The 21582-nt window shown below is 25.5% G+C and overlaps 3 protein-coding genes across 3 annotated transcripts; 1 reads left to right on the plus strand and 2 right to left on the minus strand.

The window, feature by feature from the left end:
• Window positions 1-3811: 3811 nt before the first annotated feature.
• OCT59_005945 (uncharacterized protein) lies at window positions 3812-8328 on the plus strand (the record flags this gene model as incomplete). Its single annotated transcript, XM_066140946.1, has 5 exons — window positions 3812-6237; window positions 6330-7047; window positions 7123-7241; window positions 7339-7647; window positions 7737-8328. 5 exons carry the CDS (start codon window positions 3812-3814, stop codon window positions 8326-8328), a joined length of 4164 nt encoding a protein of 1387 aa, XP_065997784.1.
• A 5711-nt stretch (window positions 8329-14039) lies between these two features.
• On the minus strand, window positions 14040-16568 carry OCT59_005946 (uncharacterized protein; the record flags this gene model as incomplete). The annotated part of the gene is made up of 6 exons (XM_066140947.1): window positions 14040-14098; window positions 14179-14243; window positions 14318-14357; window positions 14446-15068; window positions 15142-15344; window positions 15432-16568. The coding sequence occupies 6 exons, from the start codon at window positions 16566-16568 to the stop codon at window positions 14040-14042; spliced, it is 2127 nt and encodes a 708-aa protein (XP_065997785.1).
• A 3043-nt stretch (window positions 16569-19611) lies between these two features.
• On the minus strand, window positions 19612-21292 carry OCT59_005947 (uncharacterized protein; the record flags this gene model as incomplete). Its single annotated transcript, XM_025331698.2, has 2 exons — window positions 19612-20940; window positions 21021-21292. The coding sequence occupies 2 exons, from the start codon at window positions 21290-21292 to the stop codon at window positions 19779-19781; spliced, it is 1434 nt and encodes a 477-aa protein (XP_025183868.1). The 3' UTR covers window positions 19612-19778.
• Between the last annotated feature and the right edge of the window lie 290 nt (window positions 21293-21582).

The following is a 21582-nucleotide window of genomic DNA, read 5'->3' on the forward strand; positions in this document are numbered from 1 at the left end:
TCATTTTTGAACATTTTAACCCTTACTTTGATGAGTTTGATCTTCTGATCTTCCTTTCTGTCTTTCCTTTCCTTTCTCTTTCTCTTGTCTTATTTTTGTTATTTTTTCTAAATTTTTCTTCTTTCTTCGTCACCCCTTTTAAAATAATTTTTTTTTTCGTACCTCACTTTAAAAAAATTTTTTTTTCGTCACTCTCCTTTGAAAAAAATTTTTTTTCGTTACTCTCCTATGAAAAAAAATTTTTTCTTTTATTCCCACTCTTCTTTTTTTTAAAAAAAAATTCTTCTTTCTATTTCTATTTCCTCTTTATAAAAAATTTTTTATTTTACTAACTTTGACGTCCTCCCTTTAAAAAAAAATTTTTTTTAACTTTCCTAACTTCGTTACCCCTCTTTTTAAAAAAATATTTTTTTTGGTTTATTCTTTATTCCCTTTCTTTTTTATTTATATTTAATTTCATAGGCCAGCAGATTTTTTTGTGAGAAGATTCAGTTTCTTTTTTCTTTTTTGTAGATCAGTTTGGAAGTCCTTTTCTTTTTGTAGGATAATTCAGGATTTTTTTCTTTTTTTAGGTCAGTTCAAATTTTCTTGTTTTTTTGTAAGTTGGGTTCAGATTGTAGATTGTTTCAGTTTTGTTGCTTCAGAGTCTTCTTTTTTTGTAGGTCAGTTTTGGATTTATTTGGTTGTTTTGGTTTCTTTTTCATTAGACGCCTCATAATTCTTTTTTATGTAGTTCAGACATTCTGGAGTTCTCTTTCTTTTTTTGTAGGAATGCTGACCTTTGGTGACTTGGACGATTGCAGATACTATATGGGGGTTTTGTTTCCAATCTTTTTTTTGTTCTTTTAGGTTGTTTGACTTCAAATGAACCTGAACTTATAGATAATTTTGGTTGCAATAGGTGGTTTTAATAAGGAGTGAATTTTCATAATGTATTTGTACTTTGTTTATTTTTTATTTTTTATTTAATTTAATAAAGTAAAATTAGATTTATGTAAATACAATTATAGTAAACTGTAATACAAATAGGGATGGCAACGGTCGGTCATGGTCAGTTATCGGTTGGTCATAACCGGTTAAGGGCCTTTGACCGACCAACCATTTTGGCTGACCATTTTTCTGACCGTTTAACCGACCGTTTAACCGTTTTTTTAATGAACTTAATTAAGAAAAAACGTTAAAGTGTTTTTTTTTTTGATTAAATCCACTAAAGAAATGTTATAACAACTTTTTTTATTGATTAAGTTCGTAAAAAAAGTATTAAATGATTAAATGGTCAGTTAACGGTCGGTTAAACGATAGTAAATTCAGTGACCAAATTATATAAATTTCGTGATAAAATCAGTGATCAAATTATGTAAATTCCATATAAATTCCGTGCAAATTCCATATCCAAACCATATTTTTAGTGATACGGAATTGTGCATTTTTCCATATCCTATTATGATACGTTATTTCTAAGGAAAAAAAACTTTATAAAAAACGTATCCAATTTTTTTATAAGGAGAAAAGTAACACAAAGTATTCCAAAAGTTCTGCGGAAATTGCTCAAGAATTTGATGTTTTAATAAAATGTTATTATACAATGATAATTATTTGACAAATTATATTGCTATACAAAAACAGCCATATATATGGAAAAAAAATTTGATAATGACAAGCAAGGTAAACCTTTGCCTATCTTTTTATATGAAAACCGCCCAAAAATTCGGGCAAAATCAAAATTTGATAAAAATAAAATAACAGATCTTAGATCATCAAAAGTTTCTTCCAAATATATTATGGAATTCTCTACGTAAATATCTTTAATGATGTCAAAAAAATGAAATTATACTGCAGCAAGTGTGGGTTTTCAAGTTTAACCTTGCGTGATCACTTTCAGATGTGCGTACGTACACTGGACCTGTGGTGGTATGAAAGATGACCTCCTTGGTCAGTTGGATTCTACCTGTGGTCTGGCTCACCCTTTGGGTACCTTGATGCAAATAGGTTGTTACCTACCAGCTGTGTTTTTTTAAAAAAAAAAATGAAATTATGATCCATAAATAAAATTCGCCATTTAACCTGCTCGAAAGTATTCCTAAGTTTTAATCATAAAAATAAATGTCACTTTTAATTACAAAGAAAAATACAAACAAGTTCAAAAAAACTTGTAAAAAAAACTTGTAAAAAAATTAAAAACATCTTTTTTTTTATATGAAACATTAGCAGTTAGTGGTGTATAAAATTCATGCGCACAATGTGTACGTGTGGCGACTGTGACGTGTGCACAATTTTCTAAATTGGATGTGCACCGTATGCACAAAAAAAAAAAATTTCATAGTGCACTATTAATTTCATAGTGCACCATTAATTTTTTTGTGCACAAAAAAAATTTTATATAGTGCACAATGTGCACAATTTTGTGCACAAAAATTCTATTTAGTGCACAAAAAAAAAATAATAGTGCACAATTCCGTGCACAAAAAAATTTGATAGACAATCTAATTTTTCTTTTTATTTTTTTAAACGTAAAAAGAATGAGAGACATCACAAATGATTATACTCCTCAAGAAAAAAGATCACAAAAGAAAAAAAATATTCACATTCAACCTTAAATAGAATCCACTTTGGGCTTCAAAATATTCATGGTTACATTATGAAAAAAAAAATGGAAGAAAAGTTATATTAAGAGTACTCTTAATATGCGTTTTTAATTGGTCCTCAAAATCTTGAAATTTTAATTTTTTAGCGGCTTACAATTAGGCTGTGCACAAAAATTTTTGTGATGTGCACAAAAAAATTTTCACACGTGTACATTTTTTTTTCAGATTTATACACTGATTGTACTGTACCACTCAGTGGTACAGTACAATAATAAATGCTATTATAAATTATTTATATTTTAATATTAAAAAAATAAACTGGTCTTTTAATATAAACCGGTCTCTAAAGTAAACCGGTTTTATATGAAAAACCGGAGACCGGATTTTTCAATAAAAATTTTCCAAACCGGTTTTTGATTAAAACAGGCTGAAACCGGAGACCGGAAACCGGTCTTGGAGCTCTAACTAAAATTAAACATTTTTTTTTTTTTTAAAAGAGAAATTTGAAATTTGGTTTAGAACCTGCAAGAAGTTATCTAATACATTTCAATATGATTTATTACGTTAAATAATAAGGTAAACTTAAGATACATCTTTTGTTTATGCGCGGAATCTTCGATAAAGAAAAAAAAAACAAATGGCGTTATATCCGTTATTATAATTGCCTTCTTTTGCATTCCCATTGAACTTGGATTAATAATAATACAGACAATAAAGGAAAGTTGTTTATCGTACACATGAATAAATATTTATTCTTAGTGAATTGTACAACATTTAATTATATTAAGGTCGACCACAGTTTCAAATACCAAACAAATACTATGCGGCGTTAAGGAGTAACCATATTTAATTGAATATAGTAAAAAGGTCAATTTATATTTTTATCTTAAGAAGGAAATGTTTCTTCATGGCTAAAAAAATCCGAATATATTCAATAATATATAAGTATTGTTAAATATAGAACGGTATTTCATGTGTGATATGTTACATGTAAAATTAAGGTTGCAGTTACATATGGGCATTACACAAATATTTTTTTATCAAATGAGGAAATTATTATAAAAAAAACAAAATCGAAAAATATATAAATAAAATTTCTTTTTTTTTAAAAAAAAAAGAAAAAAAAATCCTTTTCACTTACTTTTTAGTTAATCCTTTGAAGGATTAATAAAAAAATCTTTTTTGAGCACATATAAAATATATAACGTGTAAAAGTGTAATAATCAATGTTTGCGTTCCAGAAAACCAATCAAACACCATCGCAATTATACAGCGACGAAGAAAGAGCGGAGATTAAGTCAATTGCTTCTTTTGAATCAAAGTATAGTAACAAAAGGAATATTTATAATGGTCATCAATATATAGCTATAAGTCCAGATGGTACTCAGATAGTAACATTAAATACCACAACTTATCAATTAAAATTATGTCAATCCGATAATATATCAAAATTAAATACTTTGAATTATGTTAGTCTTAAAAATTTTGATGCTCCTGCTGTAATTTGGAGTTTAGCCGTATCTAATGAAATTACTTTACCTGATCGGACAACTGATGTGTTAATTGCCGTCTCTTGTTTTGATGATGATGTTAATAATGCTGATTCAACTATTAAACATACTTGGGTCATTTCTTCTGCTAAACAAGTGAGAATTTCTTCTTCAATTAATGATATGGGTGGTATAATTAAATTCTTGAATGATGAAAGTTCGGTTTCTGAAAAGACAGATTTGGTTCTTATAAATTCTTATGGAATTTCAAGATTTTCTATTCATCATGATAAAATCAATTCTATGATAAAAGAAAATTATGTTCATGGTTGGTTTAGTCTCTTCTCTGATAAATCCGTCGAAAATTTTAATTTACCAAGTAAATTATCAAATAACGAAATTTCTAGTTTTTCTATTCAACAAAATTTAGTAAAAGATCGTTTTTTAGTAGAAAGTTATAAAAATAAAATACAAACTGTTGAAATGTATAATTTAAGAACAAGTTTATTGGAAAATACTTTTCAAAAATCTGAAGAAAATGCTGCTTCATTTTTAGGAAGAGGTTATTCTTGTTATGCTATATCAAGGAATGAATCTTTATTCGCTTATTGTCGTGGTGCAAATAGTATTACCATTTATTTAATGGAGAATGGTTTGGAAGTTACTACAAAAAAATTTAATGAAACGAATATTCAAATACTTTTTTTTGATTTCGCAAAGAATGATGAAAAATTATTGATCGTTATTGAAAAAAAAAGTTATAATGAAGAAACTACACAATTCGTTAATACCCCTACTATTGTAGTTTGGGATTTATTTAGTAGTTCTGATAATTGTATTAGAAGGATAAATGATACTTTTTCGTTATTTCCTAAAAAATGTGAACATCATCAAAGGTTGGCTAGTTCTTCAGGAAATCTTATTACAATTACGGATGATGGGAAAATCACTTCTTTATTACAAGATTCTGAAATAATTAAATTATTAGATCCTGAAAGTTATAATACAAGAAATGCTATTCAACTTAACAATAATATTCAACTTGATAAAAAGTCCAGTTCTCCCTCATCAACTGTCGTAACAACTAATACTACCACGAATTATCATTCAATTTACGATTCTTATGGAAAATATTTAGGTTCTAAATTCGAAAATAGAATTATTAGTAATCCTGAACCTTGGATATTAAATAAAAATTATGAACGTACCTCGGTTTATCTTGATGATAATAAATCTATTCAATTATTTATTGGTGAATCCACTGTTCAAGTGTGGCGTAAAAGAAAAAGTGGAGCGTCAACTACAAAAGCATCATCATCATCATCTACGAAAGTTCTTGAATATATTTGGACAAATAATTTTAATAGACCAATGCAAATCCAATCTTTGGAAGTTAGTCATAAAGAATTCTCTTTAACATTATATATTCCTTCCATAAATTCACTTTCCGAACCTGGAGATACAGTTACACTTGAATGGCCTGAAAAAGTTAATCCCCCAGTACATGCTTGTGAAGCATTGGAATTTTTTAATAAGAAAAAAGGCCAACCTTTAGATCCAAAAAGGCAACATCAATTTGATGAATTGATTCAACAAACTGAACGTATCATTAGAAAATATTTAACTAAAAGATGTGGTTTATGGAGGATGTTAGATATACGTTATGATATTATGGCAAATCTAATTCGCGGTAATTGTACATATATTATTAGAAATATTTTATTTTCCATATCTGATAGAAAAAATAATTATTTACATATTCCAAGATGTAATTCTTGGGGTGGTCAACTCACGAAAGATACTGATCTTGAGATCTCTATCGCATGTACAAAAGGTGGTTATCGTAAAGATACGATTATAGTTAAATATTTATTAGATTATTATTCTAATAATGCTTTATATTCTTCAAATTGGATGTTTACCGTTGCTAAAGCAATTCCGATCCTTTATGAATATAATTTAGAATTTTACGTTGAAGAACTATTTCAACAACGTTGTTTTGGTGCCAGTGAAGTTTACTTGGATCAATCTAAAATTCGTGATAAAGACATGGATAGAAGTAATCAGAAAGATGTTCATGCGTTAAACGTAAATTTGGGTCTCACCAAGAAAAGAAAAGAGCGTAATTTCTTACAAAAATCAATCGTTAAAGGAAAACAAAGGTAGAAATTAATATTTTAATAATTAACGAGATTAAGTGTAGCACAGACCATAAACGAAAATAATTAATTTTTTCCTATCATTTTTTTTTTAGTGGAGAGAAAATTATTTCAGATTTAGTGAGCAAAACAACTTCTGCCCCTAGTTCTTCACTTATTAATCAGGTTTACATGGTACCTCTTCCCGATTTTACCGTATATCCTGAGAAATTTGAAGATAAACGAGTAGAATATTGGAAGATTCCTTTCAAACTTTTAAAATTATTATTTTGGCCACGTGGTCATGTGCTTAAAAAAAAGCATCAGATGAGTCCATTCTTGAGAATGATAAGAGCAGACAACGGCGCAGAAATTTATGATAATCCATCAATGGCCGCAGTAATTGACTTTAAATGGAATGCGGCAAGAAATCATTTCTTAAGACATGCACTTATATACGTTGTATTTGCATTGCTTTTTGCAATCTTAAACGGTGCAATTAAAGGAATAAATTTTGAAAGTAATTTGGGAGTTAATATAATGCTCGTTTTATTTTATTGGTTGGGATTTTATTTATTAAATACTGAAAGAATTCAATTGAAATTTGAGGGATGGAGAAGATATTTTAGCTTTTATAACTTTTTTGATTTGTTTTCAGTCATTTTTCCATTAGTGATAAATAGTTTAGATATATACTTTGGTACTAAATTCCCAGATCCAGATGAAGAACCAGAAAAATTTCAAGAGCAATTTGTACAAATTACAAGAGACTATCGATTATTTATTATTTTTAATTCATTTGCAGTTTTAGTAATGTGGTTGGAACTTTTTTTGGTAAGTTTTTGAATGATATTTATATATACATAACGTTTGAATATTTGATACTAACTTTATTTTTAATAAAAATAGTTGTTACGATATTTTGAAAGATCTGGAGCTTACATTTATATTTTGGTTAATATCTTTAAACAAATTATACCTTTCTTGATTTTTATTCTAGTGGTTGTCCTTGGATTTGGTCATGCTATGTGAGTGAAGGTTTTAAAAAAAAATTCCAAAAAAGTAACGTTGACGATCGATATTTTTACTAAATTTCATAATAAAATTTTAATTTATTTTTAATAGGTTCGTTTTACTTAATGATACTGCAAACATAGACATTAAACCTGATGGTTCCTCTTTTACAATCACACCTACTGATTCTGATTCAGATCAACCATTACCATATAATGTGGAACAATTTATTAATGTGGATAGTAAATCAGATAATTTTTACACAAATTTTATTAAATCTGTTGAATCGGTTTTCTTTTGGACTGGCGGTCGTTGGGATCAATTAGAACAATGGGAGTTTTGGCCAGTAGATGTTTATTCTATTATTGGTAGTATCCTTCTCGTTACAATTTTACAGAATATGTTGATTGCGATCATGACGTAAGTTTTAATATATAAAAAAAAAATAATAATGTTTATTTATAATAATCATATTTCAAATAAACTTATATATAATATTTAATTTTTAGTGGTGCATATGAAGATGCAAAAGAAATTGGTAGACATGCAGTATTAGAATATCGAGCCGAATTGATCGAAGATTATGAAACGGTCGAAAAACCTCTTGGAAATAAAAGAGGAAATCCTCGTTATATATATTATATTGGAAAATCAGATTATATTGAAGAATGGTTAAGAAAATCTGAGAAAGCAAGAAAAAATCATGAGAATTTCTTATCAAAAGTTGATGACAAAAATCCTTGGGATGATGATGATGATGACGACGAAGAAGAAGATGATGATAATGAAGGAGGAGGATATCATTATCAAGATCTTTCTACTGAGACTGATTCTACTGCATCACCAAGAAAAGAACAAGAAATTCCATTATCATTATATTGGTTTGTTGATGAAAATGATAATAAGGAGAAATTATCAAAATCAAAATCTTCAAATATTTCATCTAAATCAACTAATATTATTCAAAATGATGGTGATGGTGATGAAACAAGATTATTGAAAGAAAAAATTACATCCATGGAAAAAGAATTTTCTGGAAAATTGAATTCTATGGAAGAAACTATCAAAAATTTAATCAATATAATACAGAATCAAAAATAACTTAAATTTTTTTTTAAAAAAATTACCTGATAAATTTATTTAGTTTAAAAAAAAAAGTTAATATTTTTGAACATTTTTGAGCGTTTTTTATTTTTTATTATTTTTGTAATATATATTATTTATATACATTATGTAATTTTAAAGTACGGTTATTAAAGACTTTTATTGGCATTATAAAAAATATAAAATTTCACTTATTACCAATTGACACTATAAAAAAATATATAAATCGTTTTTAAAAGTTAAAAATGGCTTTTGAATGTCATATACAAAAAAAAATATTAAAAAAAAATTTTAAGTACAATAAATTGCTTCGAGAATTTAAGTGATACAAAAAATCAATAAAACAATGATCACCAAAAACTAAGTTTTATTGCATTGATGTAATGTGTTTTGTGGATTAAAATTAATCATTTGTTTATTATTTAGTAAAACCTGTAGGGGTGCGTGACTGATATGTTACTGTTACCACTGGTTTTGACGATTGGAGGTAGTAATTGAAAGATAAATAAGGTTAGGTTAACAATCTGTAACGTTAAATAGCAAGTGGTGAATATGTGTATAAATAATGAACAATTGGTAATAAAGCGTATACGATGTATAACGAAAGGTCAATAAACGATAATAAATAATGCGGTAAAATGAGATGGATTTAATACGCGAAATCGGAAACAATTCGGCAGGGTTATCTATACTTTAATAAAATACAATATTACTGCCTCTTTCGGCGCACTGTAATATTTGTATATTTATCTCTTTATAAAGTAAAACCAACACACACTTTCAAACCCTCCACAAATACATCGTTCAAAATTCGGTACCAATTCGCCTATCGAACATATTCGTCATCAGACCAATTTTACCCTCCGGCCAAATTCGCTGATCAGACGATTTTGTCCAGTTAAGCCACTTCTGTCTTAGCCACCCACCTATATGTATAATTATTTATTCTATGTCTGACGAAGAAGTTTTTTGCGAGAATTGTGTATCGTTGTATTATTAGGTCTTCCACGCCTAAATGACACCAACCTAGATAATAGGTGAAGTATTAGAATCTGTTTTTAATAAAAAATGGGCTGAAAAAATTACCCATCAAGTTAAACAAAGAGATGAATTGAAAGAGTAAGAAAATATTTGAGATAATTTTTTATTTATTTATTTATAATAATACACTAAACTACAATAAATTACCTGAAATTGTCTTGTCTGTTACTTTATAAATAAATCATTTTCTGCATTCTTAAAATTGGATATTTCTGATCAATAAAAAATTTTTGACTGACTTTATTAAAATTTATAAACTTTCATGCAACCTAAAAATCTTCAATTTTACTATATATTACTAAGTAAATTTTATAAAATCCGGTAATTTACTGTATATCACTAACTTATAATTTTCTTATTGATCGATACATTAGAATAATAATCTAACAATGGACATAAGTAATAATAGATGAGAAAGTCCCCAGCAAATCGCATATTCTAGTTTTTTTATTATATATTCGAGAGTAACGGTTATTGGTAAAGAAAAAAGAAGATTTTTTTTTTGCGTATTTTTAAAATTCATGTATGTATGTATGTGTATATATATATAATTTTTTTTATACATGTCAATATTTTTAAGTTGATACGATGATAAATTTCACGATAAAACCAAACAATTATCACACGCTCAGAAATTTGAATTTACATAAACATCCAACACCTGATGAAAAAAAGATCGGAACTGTAATAACTTGTAATTAGATAATTAAATAATAGATTGCTTAGTGAAACGATCAAATATTTGAACTATCTCACAAAATATATCTCAACAATTTGATCTTATTTCGGAAAACCTTTCACGCGTTCTTCATTGTAACATTAATCTTCAATAGATAGCAATTAAATCATTATTTCAATTGGTATTATGTTTCAAGTTTAGGTAGATTTTATGACAAAACTTTAATATTACAATCTATTATATAAATTAGGTATTTTTAAAAATATTATATTTTTTTTGGAATATGTAAATTATAACTTTAGTTAATTACTAGCAATCACTCGTTGCTTCGCACCGGGACCAATGAGTTTGTTTAAATAGAAAAATTTAGTATATATATATATATATTATAATGTAATACTAAGTAAATTGAAGATGGTTACAGTAGTTTTTTGTTTATTTAGTAATTTAATTAGGTCTTTCGGTTCTTCTTTGTAACTACTAAGGTATGTTTTTTATTTTTTTATATTTGTTTATTTATTACATGTAATTTCCATTCCCTACTAACTTTATTTCTTCTTTTAATTTTATGGGTTTGGTTTTACTTGGTCCCCTGTTTATCTCATTTTCGTTCCTTCTCCATTTTTTTGTTTTCTTTTTGTCTCTTCATTTCTTTTGCTCTTTTTATTCTTCCCTTACTTCATTTTTTCCATTGTTTTTTATTTCCTCTTCGTTCCTTTCGTCCTTTTCGTTCCTTTACACTACCCTTCGTTCCTTTTTTACACTACCCTTTGATCCTTTCATTTTTTATTTTTTATTCCCCTTTGCTCTATTTCGTCCCCCTCCATTCTTTTCATTTTTTTCATTAGTTCCCACTTGATCTTTTTCGTTCCTTTTGTTTCTTTCACTCCCCCTTTCCCTTTTACTCTCCCTATTTTTTCATTCACCCTCATTTTTTGATTAATTTTTTAGAAGTATTTTTGAAAAAACTTTAAAATTATGAAAATACTACAAATATTTTTATTTTAATTATAAATTTTATAATTATTTCTTATTTTATATTACATCAATCTTAAACTTATAACCAACTTAAGAAAAATATTTGAATAATTAAATGTATTAGAATCTATTCATTTCATTTACAGTATTATTATTCTTTTGGTACTTAATTTAACTAAACCATTTGAATTAAAATCTTTATTCAAAGATCTGGTGATTATTTAGAGAATTTCGGAACTTGGATATGGATTTGGTTATAATAATCTATTAAATCAACAATTTCTTCAAAAAGAATTGATATTTTTACATATTTTATAATTAATTAATTTGATTTTTAATGAAACTATTTATCCAGCGTTCAATTTAATTGAAAAAAATCTTACTCATCTTTCTATCAACATCGGTCAATTTTCCTATATCTGATATGTTATAATGATTTGTAAATATATTATTATAATATTTTATTTTTTATTTAATAATAAAAAAAATTGAAAGAAAAAGAAAAAAAAATTTAAAAAAAAATTTGGGGTCAAGAAAAGGATAAAGAAAGAAATCAGTTAAAAAAAAGGGAAATTTCTGAAAAAAAAGGAATCCGAAAAAAAATAAGTACGAAAAAATCTGAAAAAAAGGACAATAATCCAATCGAAAAAAAAAATTTTTTTTTAAAAAATAACAACACGGTCTAAAAAAAAAAGATCGAAAAAAAAATAATATAAAAAAAATTTGTCTTAAAAGACCATAACAATGGGGATTATTTAATAAAAAAAAAAATTAAACCCTAAACGTGAAAAGAATGAGAAAAAACAAATTTTTCGGTTTGAAAAAAAAACTAAACCGAAAGAAGAAAGGGATAAAAATTTTTTTCAGTTTGAAAAAAAAAACGAAAAAAAAAATTCCGATTAAAACAGTTAAGGTAAAATGAAATTGTATTAGTTGATTGGATTGGAATGTACACGGATAAATAGAGGCATGTCACAGGTTTTAATTATATGGCATGGATTTCAAGTTACACAATTCAATTATTATGCAGAGACTAATCCAAACGTCAGACAAACTTTTTTAGTTACATAGTTTTTTAGTTATATAGATTTATCAAAAAATTTATACAAAATATCTATATAATTAAAAACAATCTCAAAAAAAATTCGTTAATATCAAAAAAAATTTTCACAAATTTAGTTAGTTGGAAATAATATTGAAAAAATCAAACAAAAAAAGTTCTCACTAAATCGAAAAAAAATCTCAATAAACAAAAAAAGTTCTCACTAAATCAAAAAAATTGTCACTAAAAGACTAAAAAGGTAGTTTCGGTTTTTTGGTAAAAACTGAAAATTATTATTATAGAAATGGTTCGTGGTAACCAAGAGAGCGGAAATAACCACAAATAAAATGCATAAGAGGAATTATACTTTTTTTGTTAGTAATAATCCTTCGAAATAAAAAAAAAATCCAGTTAAAATTTTAATTAACTGTAAATGTATTAGTTTAAAGATTTGTTATCCTGGTCAGTTAATTATGATATAATTATGATATGATAATTACGAAATAGATCGAACTCAAATTATTTATACAGGGTAATCTAAATATGACAAAATTTTTTTAATTAGATTTATTATTATTGGTATGTAAAATTTTTGTTAATTATATAACAAATAAGTTTAATAACATCATAGAATATAAATTTTGCAATGATAAACTCTCATTTAGTATAAAGGATAGTATGAATAAATTTTACCAATAAACCAGTAATAAAATAATTAAGCTATAATAAAGAAGTATATGAAAATAATTATGTAAAACTATAACCGTTTTTTGAAACTATATTATTCTCAGTTTCAAATGATCGTTGACAATTATCCGTAGCGTGTATACCTTAAAATCATTTAAAAATATTTAAAGTAATTTAATCATAATCGTACCTTTGAAATAATACTGCATCATGAGCACAAAAGTGCATGAAATTCTTCTGTATTTGTATTTTTATCAACTTAAATAATAATACTTTAATTTTATTATTTAACTTTTGAAAGGATGGAATGAAATTTGAAGTCATTTTTGAGAATGAAGAAAAAGTTAGAGGTACCGTACAAAGTTTTTAATTCTATTAATAAATAATCTAAAACAACGTAATACGTCAAATTTAATACTAAAAAAAAAACTAGTTCTTCTATTCACGACTAACTCATATTATACAAATCCGTTTAACCATATATACCAGTTAACATAACGCATTTTAACTGCAATATTTCCAAAAAAGCGATAAATTAATTATTCTATAAATTTATTCAGAGCTTATCGTGAATTTAAAATAATACTTAATAACTAGTTAATTTCAGTATCTTTGAATATCTTTTAACTAATTTAATTTTTACCTACCCAATATTAAAAGATAATTTATCTAAATATATTGAATATTTAATCTTTTTTTTTTTATCCGAAATTAAAAACTATCTTTGCTATTTGACATGAAACACCAAAATATTCTGATAAAGTTGCGAATTACTTTTTTAGAAAATTAACTTAAATTGATAAAATTATTGGTGTAAGAAACAAAGAAAGAGCAAGTAATACAAAAAATAAACTTCGAAATTACTTTTTTAGAAAATTTAAATTGATATATTTTATATGTGCGTCATTTAACATTTACAAATATAACATTAATTGCTACTTGGCGCAATAAAGCATAAGTAGTACAAAACGTAAACTTCCATGCATATTACAGTAACTAACTAGCCAGTATTTTTTTGTTCCAGTATCCACCACAGAACACAGGAGCAAAAATCGAGTGTATTTTAATAGCATCACGGGATCAGTGATCGTTCGGGTTTTTTGATCGAAAATCCATTAACCAATCCTATCATGTGATCAAAATCAAAATTGAGTACTTTGATCGGCTTATTGAACGGTTAACCTTGGTCACCTTATTTTTCGTATAATAAAATATTTTTCTTTTTTAAAAATGGCAAATAAGCAATACCATAAAGTAAGGTTAGCATTCATTATTATTTTTCTATTTACGGTCTGTGAGAAAAGTCCTTGAATAACTAGAACTAATTTTAATGGATTTTCCTGTTTTAAATTAAAAATAAATAAATAAATAATATTATAAATGAAATTAATAATATATAATTAACCTAATTAATATTTACTATTTTCATGAGAATTAATATTAATTTCTTCAATTTTTCGTTTAGTTCCAAGTGTGCTAGTTCTACTAGTAGTATAAATTACGTTTTAAATTGTTTGAATTTAAAATATATAAAGATGAAATCTTTTAATTTTAAATACCTAAAATCTAGGTCAAATTCCAATTCTCTTGAAATATAATCTATAGAAATTTAATATATTCGTTTAAAAATTAAACATTAGTATTTACATTTATTTATCTAAGGTCAACATTTTATTCTAGTACATACTTTTAGAAGAATTACTATTAGATGAACATTTGGAGATAAAAGAGCTTAATGGTCTACTTGTATAAATAGCACTTGGATGAGGCTTTCCGCTGAACTCGGGTCCAAGTTTCTTCAAATTCATTAGCTCTTTTCTTTTTATTTCTGCTTGATTAAATGGTTCAATATTTCTATTTGTATGATACCATATACTGAGAGTTTTACGAACTTCTGTTATGGAGGGTCTTTTCTCAGGATCAGAATCCCAACATCTTTTCATTAAATTAGCAAAACATTCTGGTGTATCTTCTGTAATTTCGGGTCGTTCTCCATCAAGGATTCTATAAACCAGATTGATATCATGATCAACATTAGAAAAAGGTTTACAACCTGTTGTAAGTTCCCACATAATCATACCCATACAATAAACATCAGATTCTTTAGAAAATGAAGACTTTTTAAATATTTCTGGTGCAATATAAGGAATTACTCCATATATTTCATTATTTGAAGTGTTATTTGCGGGTTGTGTTAATCCTAAGTCTCCAATTTGACATTGATGTTTTTTATTATTTGACAAATCAAATAATATGTTTCCACTATGAAAATCTCGATGTATATAATCTGCATTATGAATAGTTTCAAGTCTAAAATAAGAAATTAATTAATAAACTAGATAATTATTATAAATAAATGCAATAAACATATTAATGTAAATACCCTTCTGAAATTTGCCATAAAATAGCTAATTTTCGTTTATTCCACGTAATTTTTGTAAAATTTTGTTGTATCCAATTATGTAAATCTCCTCCTGATGCATATTGCATAACTAATATATAATCGTCAAATTCAGGATCTCTTGTAAAACCATAAGTTCTAATAATATGATGTTTAAATTCATAACAAGATTGATTTGATTTTAACTATATATAAATTTCAATATCAAAAAATAGAATTAAATTATTTTTTTATAAACATTTAAAATAATATAAATATTGTAATATATTTACCTCATTTAAAAAATATTTACTAACATCTTCCGAATTTTTAAATTTTTTTAAAATGATAGTTTCATTACTATTTCTCTTTCGATTAATATCACCTTTTATTGGGCCATCTAGCCAAGTTGCTAGATATATAATACCAAATCCTCCTCTTGCTATTTCTTCTACATTTGTAAATTGAGAATATGGTATCCATTCCATTGATATTTCAGATATATAAATAGAGGAAAATAATTCATTTGGGATGAAATAATTGCCAATGTTCTTTATCTTATCAGTAAACTCAGCTAATCTCAATCGATTGTGGATTTTAAGTCTTGAATTATCAAGAAAATCATCTAAATCACTATTTCCACTGCTAATTTTTGTGACATCAAAAATAATAGGAGTTACTCTTTTGCATTTTTTACATTGTGATTGATTTGTAATTCCAAAAACAATATTTGTTGTTAAGCAATATCTACATCCAATATAAAATGTAAAACAATACTCACAATACTTTTGACAGTCTGATGTAAATTTTAATAATGTAGGACAAGAATTGCATTCATTAATATTTAGCCACCACGGTAAGTAAAGAATTGTGATAGGTTTTTTAGTCAAAGTTGATTCTATACATTCAGAAGAAATTAAATAGCAATCTGAGCACAATTTGATGTCATAATAATAATAATCATGATTAATATTATATATTTCTTGATATAATGATTTTCCACATAGTCTACAATTTTTCTCACTTTCAATCACATTTTTTAATGAATTATAATAGAGATTGTCACTACTAAAATGTACGAAATTATTAAGTAATTGTTTAAAACAAAATATTCCCAAGCAATTTCTGCAGCATTCTTGAATATTTTGTGGTTCTTTTGTCATACTTATTTTATGCTCACCACATTCTAAGTTCTCCGTTAATACAGATACGTCCAAATATAAATTATTATCAGTTATATTAGCAAGATAATACGATAAACATTTTTTGCAATAGTATTGTTTACAAGCTGTTCTAACATATTTATCTCCACAATGAATGCAATTTGGATCATCCCTATTAAATGAAACAAATGAAATCGGTACGGGACTAGATTTTAATTTTGGTGTTGGATCGAAAGAATCATAATTTAGTATCTTTGTAAGTTCCATTTTATTATTATGTTATGTATAGTATAATATAATTATCGATAAAAAAAATTTAGAAAATTACAAGCATATTTATAATTTATCATGTAGAACTTTCCGTTTGTGTTATGGAAAGTACTTTTCTAGATCTTCCATATGCATAGAATTTTGGAAGTACTTTATCGAAGGGTAAGTTCATGATATTCACTTTATTTATATATATCTAACATTCCAATTGGAAAAAACATTAGCGTCATTGAACATGACATTACATAATGATAGTGATTAAAGAAAAAGAAAAGGGAATAAAAAAGCGAAGAAAAATGGAAGAATTACTATTTGAATAATATTATACAAAACCGTTTAACTATATATACCAGTTAATATGATGCATTTTAACTGCAATATTTCCAACAAAGCAATAAATTAATTATTCTGTTTAAATGTATTCAGATTTTATCGTGAATTTAAAATAATATTTAATAACTAGTAGTTAATTTCAGTATCTTTGAATATCTTTTAACTAATTTAATTTTTACCTACCCAGCATTAAAAGATAATTTATCTAATATATTGGATATTTAATTTATTTTTATATAATCTTTAATCTTTTTTTTTTATCCGAAATTAAAAACTATCTATGCTATTTAACATGAAACACCAAATATTCCGATAAAGTTTCGAATTACTTTTTTAGAAATTAATTTAAATTGATAAAATTTTTGGCGTAATGAAACAAAGAAAGATTAAGTAATACAAAAAGTAAACTTCCACGCATAAAATTTAAATTACTTTTTTAGAAAATTTAAATTGATATATATTTTATATGTGCGTCATTTAACATTTACTTAATTGCTACTTGGCGTAATAAAACAAAGCATATGTAGTACAAAACATAAACTTCCATGCATCTTATGTATAAAAAAGGTGCAGAAGCTGCAGCGATCCAATGTTAAATCCCTCGGTATAGTCTTAATACCCTCATGTTTCTGCTTATCTAGCCGAATAATAATAGCATTTTCATTTATGAATTTCCACAAATTGCTTCAGTCATAAATTGGTTTTGTTTCATTATGACGATTAGAAATTTTGTGAGGTAACTTGGAAATTATTTTATTAAATAAACTAATATATTTAAGTTAAAATAATTGAATCCTTCAGTTCTAGAAACGATTTCGACACTGCTATTTTATTATGAGGTAACTCCATCAAAAAGTACCACATCATGTGATATAGCTCAAAATTAGTATATTAATTAATTATAACGCAGTTATGTTTTAACTAATGTTGACCAATATATTTTTAAGTTGATTGATCAGATTTGTAAACTAATATTTTTTTTTAAGTTCGAGCGCAAGTAAACGACCTTATTAGTATCCCTTGATAGTAATTTAATTTTGACCAAATTAACTTCGATATCGTTAAAGGCACATAAAGGCACAACAAAACTAAAAAATCCGACCGAACGAAATTGAATTGGAATATTAACGAAAAATTATAGTAAACTAATTTATTTTAAACCATTTCTGTTACGTGATCAAATAAGTATATGGATTGTTTTCATTATTAAAAGACATCTGCTAGCTTGATGAAAATTTATAAAGTTTAATAAAGAAATTCATCTTGCCATAGACATAAAATCTTAAGATTAATAATTGATTCATAAAAAATTTCAATCATCGAACTTATAATATTTTATTAAAAATAATGCGCGATTTTCTTAATCTAATTTTTAAAAAAATTTAATCTGTTCAAAAAAAAAAAAAATTATATTGCTTAATATGCATCTGTTTATTAAAAAAAAATGGTCTGGTAGGATAACAGATAATCAACATCACCTACTTTTCCTCTTCTTCAATTATCGTTGCCTTTTAATTGTTTTCTGCTCCACCATCAAATTTATTACATTTACAATTGGATAAGATTGAATCTTAATAATCGCGTCAAATCTTCAGGAATCTCGTCATCAACCGGCCGTAATCAAGCGTCCCAAATTCCTAAATAATAATAATAAAATAATAATAAAATAAATAAATTAATAAATAACGAAATAAAATTCTTTAAAAAATATAATTGCGTCAAATAGTTTAAAAACAATTCAAACCTATATAATAACGTTCTCTTTATAATTGTTTCACCAATTTCTTAAATCTTAACTCTTTCGTTCGATTGTTCATTACTTGCATTTTTGATTTTCCCTAAATACCATTTAGTCAACTCATCTTCGCTATAGTCTGATTTAACATTAAAAATATAAAATGAATAACGAATATTATACGTTCTCTCTCACTTCTATAGAATAATAAATAAAAACTTACATATTGTTACATTTAGTTATGCCCTTATAAAAGTAATTTCTTCCTTTCGTAAAATACGCGATTTCTAATTTTCCCTTTAAATATCAAAGCCTGTAGTTTTAGGACAGTAAATATGATTTTTAGACTTATCGACGGGAGAAAGTAAATAAAGGAATGACGTAGAACGTTATCTTTAACGCTTTATTCCATTTAATCCCATCACTATTCTCGCTTCCAAAAGTTTATATATACTGTACCTCATTTAATTAAAAATCTAGACGACGATTTCTTCAATATCAAGTCACTTTGAAATATTTCTTCCGGAGAGGAGGAAAATTATTTTGACATAATTAATAATTTTAGTTCGTACAAAAAGTTCCAAATCAATTTTTATAGATTACTACAACTTACTGGATAGATGCTCTTAATACCACAAGTTAACTCATTTCGTTGTTCTTCGGTCAAATAAACTAGATCTTCAAGTTTGTCGGCACCAATTATTCTTCAAGTTCGCGTGTGTAAATATAATATATTTGAAATTAAGTTTACTTAAAGCGAAATTGTTCTCCGGAGAAAAAGTATATCGTTTAAATATTTAATAACATATTTAAACGTGAAAGTTAACGCAAATTAGAATTCAAAAATTTCCTGCGCCATTTTGTCGATTAATCAAGTATGGTCAGTTGACGTTTGGTTAACCAAATTAGGTTCGCCAGCTCGCTAGCGAGCGTCATTATATAAACAATTCTGAATTCGTTAGTGAATTCGCCAGTGAATTCGCCAGCGTCATTATATAAAATATCTCTCAACTATCATTCTTCGCTTCGCGGTGAAATTAATTTTATTAATTATTATAAATTATTAATATTCTTAAAAAATAAATAAATAAAATCTATTTTATACATAAAACTTTACAATACATAAATGATACATAAATCTATTTCCATATGGGTCTAAATAATTCAATATCTTCAACTTGATAAGTTGAATCTTGTTTTAATAATCTTTCCTTATAACTAATTTGTTTACATTTTATACTTAAATTATCAAAATAAATAACCAAATCACCATTACCAAAAACTAATTGATTATTAAAATCATGTAAACCATTATATAAATTCTTAAATAAACCATCAATTTTTTTATAAGATTTAATATTTTGATCAAAATTAAATAAAAAACTACCACTTTCATCTAAATGATTATTAGAAAAATAATAAAAATGATTACTATAACCACCAATAATTTTATCACAATTTTTTAATTTAATTACAAGTAAAGTAGAACATTTTAATTTTTTATATTTTTCCCTAAATGATTTAATATTTAAACCATCTAAACTTCCTCTATAAATTAATGAAAATTCGTAAGGATTATTTTTTGGTAATAAAAGGTTTAAATCATCATCATTTTTACCACCATCAATCCAATTTGATAATATAGCAGCTTGTTTTGAATTTAATGTAACGGAATCAATAAAACCTCTTCTTGGTAAACTTGGCATTCCAATTTTAGTTTCAGCTCCAATCAAATGATGTGCCATAATATCCTCATAAACGTCATAAGGAATTATTGATTTATAAGGTCTAATTTTTTCATAAAAATCATCCGAACTAATTTCTCTAAATCTAATTAATTGAATTAAACCATCCAAAGTTTCTCTTAAATCTTCAATATCTTTATCTATCCATTTATTTATATTAATATTTGATAATACACCTCTCGTATTTTCTTTTCCCCATTTAATTAAAAAATCCCAAATATCGTCCTCTTCTATATATAAATTATCCAAATTTAACATTAAAGAAAGAATTCTTTTTTTTAATTTTAATGAATCCTTTGATTTAAAATAATTTTTAGCTTCAACGCAAATGTAAGAAATACAAAAATTTTGTAATTTTCTACAATTTTCTAATTTAAAAATATTATTTATGACGGTAGAAAAATTTTCTATTAACCACACCTTATGATTTTCCACGAGATATTCTTGAATATAAGCAACAACTTCTGGAAAGTTTAATTTTGATGATGCGATCAATAATCCAAAAGTATCTTCCCCTGAAGTTGATCCCAAATCAATAATTCCCGTATACATGTACCTTAAAGAGTGAGGTAGCGTTAAAATTTGGCGTAAAAGTATTTTTCGTAAAAGTATTTTATAAATAAAATTATATTTTACCTTAGGATCATAGAGAAGACGTTCGGAGTAATATTCGTAACACGTAAAATAACCATACTTAGATTTCTTTTCGAAATATTTTCTCTGGTTTGAGTAATAATTTGTTTAAAATATTCGGATCTTGCGTATAATATAATCGAATGTGCATTAAAAATTTTTATATTACTATCATTTTCTCCCATAACTTCTATTGTAACATCTGAATTATAACATGGTTTTTCTAATAAATAAGAAAAATCGCTGGATAAATTTGTCAAAAATTTGATAGTCATTGTTGTTTACAAAAAATAAATTTTATAATATAATATAAATATATAATAATTTCTTTTTTATTCACTTTTTTTCTCAAAAAAAAAGTTTTGACGTTATTTTTTATTTTATTTTTTTTAAAAAAAATTATTTTATTTTTTATTTTTTATTTAATATTTTTTTTTTTTTATTTAAATATTTTCTTTTTTGTTTTTTTTTAAAAAAAAAAAATTATTATTAAGAAAAAAGGGGAAAATATAATTTTTTTTTAAAGAAAAAGAGAAAAAAAAATAATTTTTTTTTTCGTAATAAT

Source organism: Rhizophagus irregularis, chromosome 14 (assembly GCF_026210795.1).
Source record: "Rhizophagus irregularis chromosome 14, complete sequence".
In the NCBI taxonomy this organism is placed as follows: Eukaryota; Fungi; Glomeromycota; class Glomeromycetes; order Glomerales; family Glomeraceae; genus Rhizophagus; species Rhizophagus irregularis.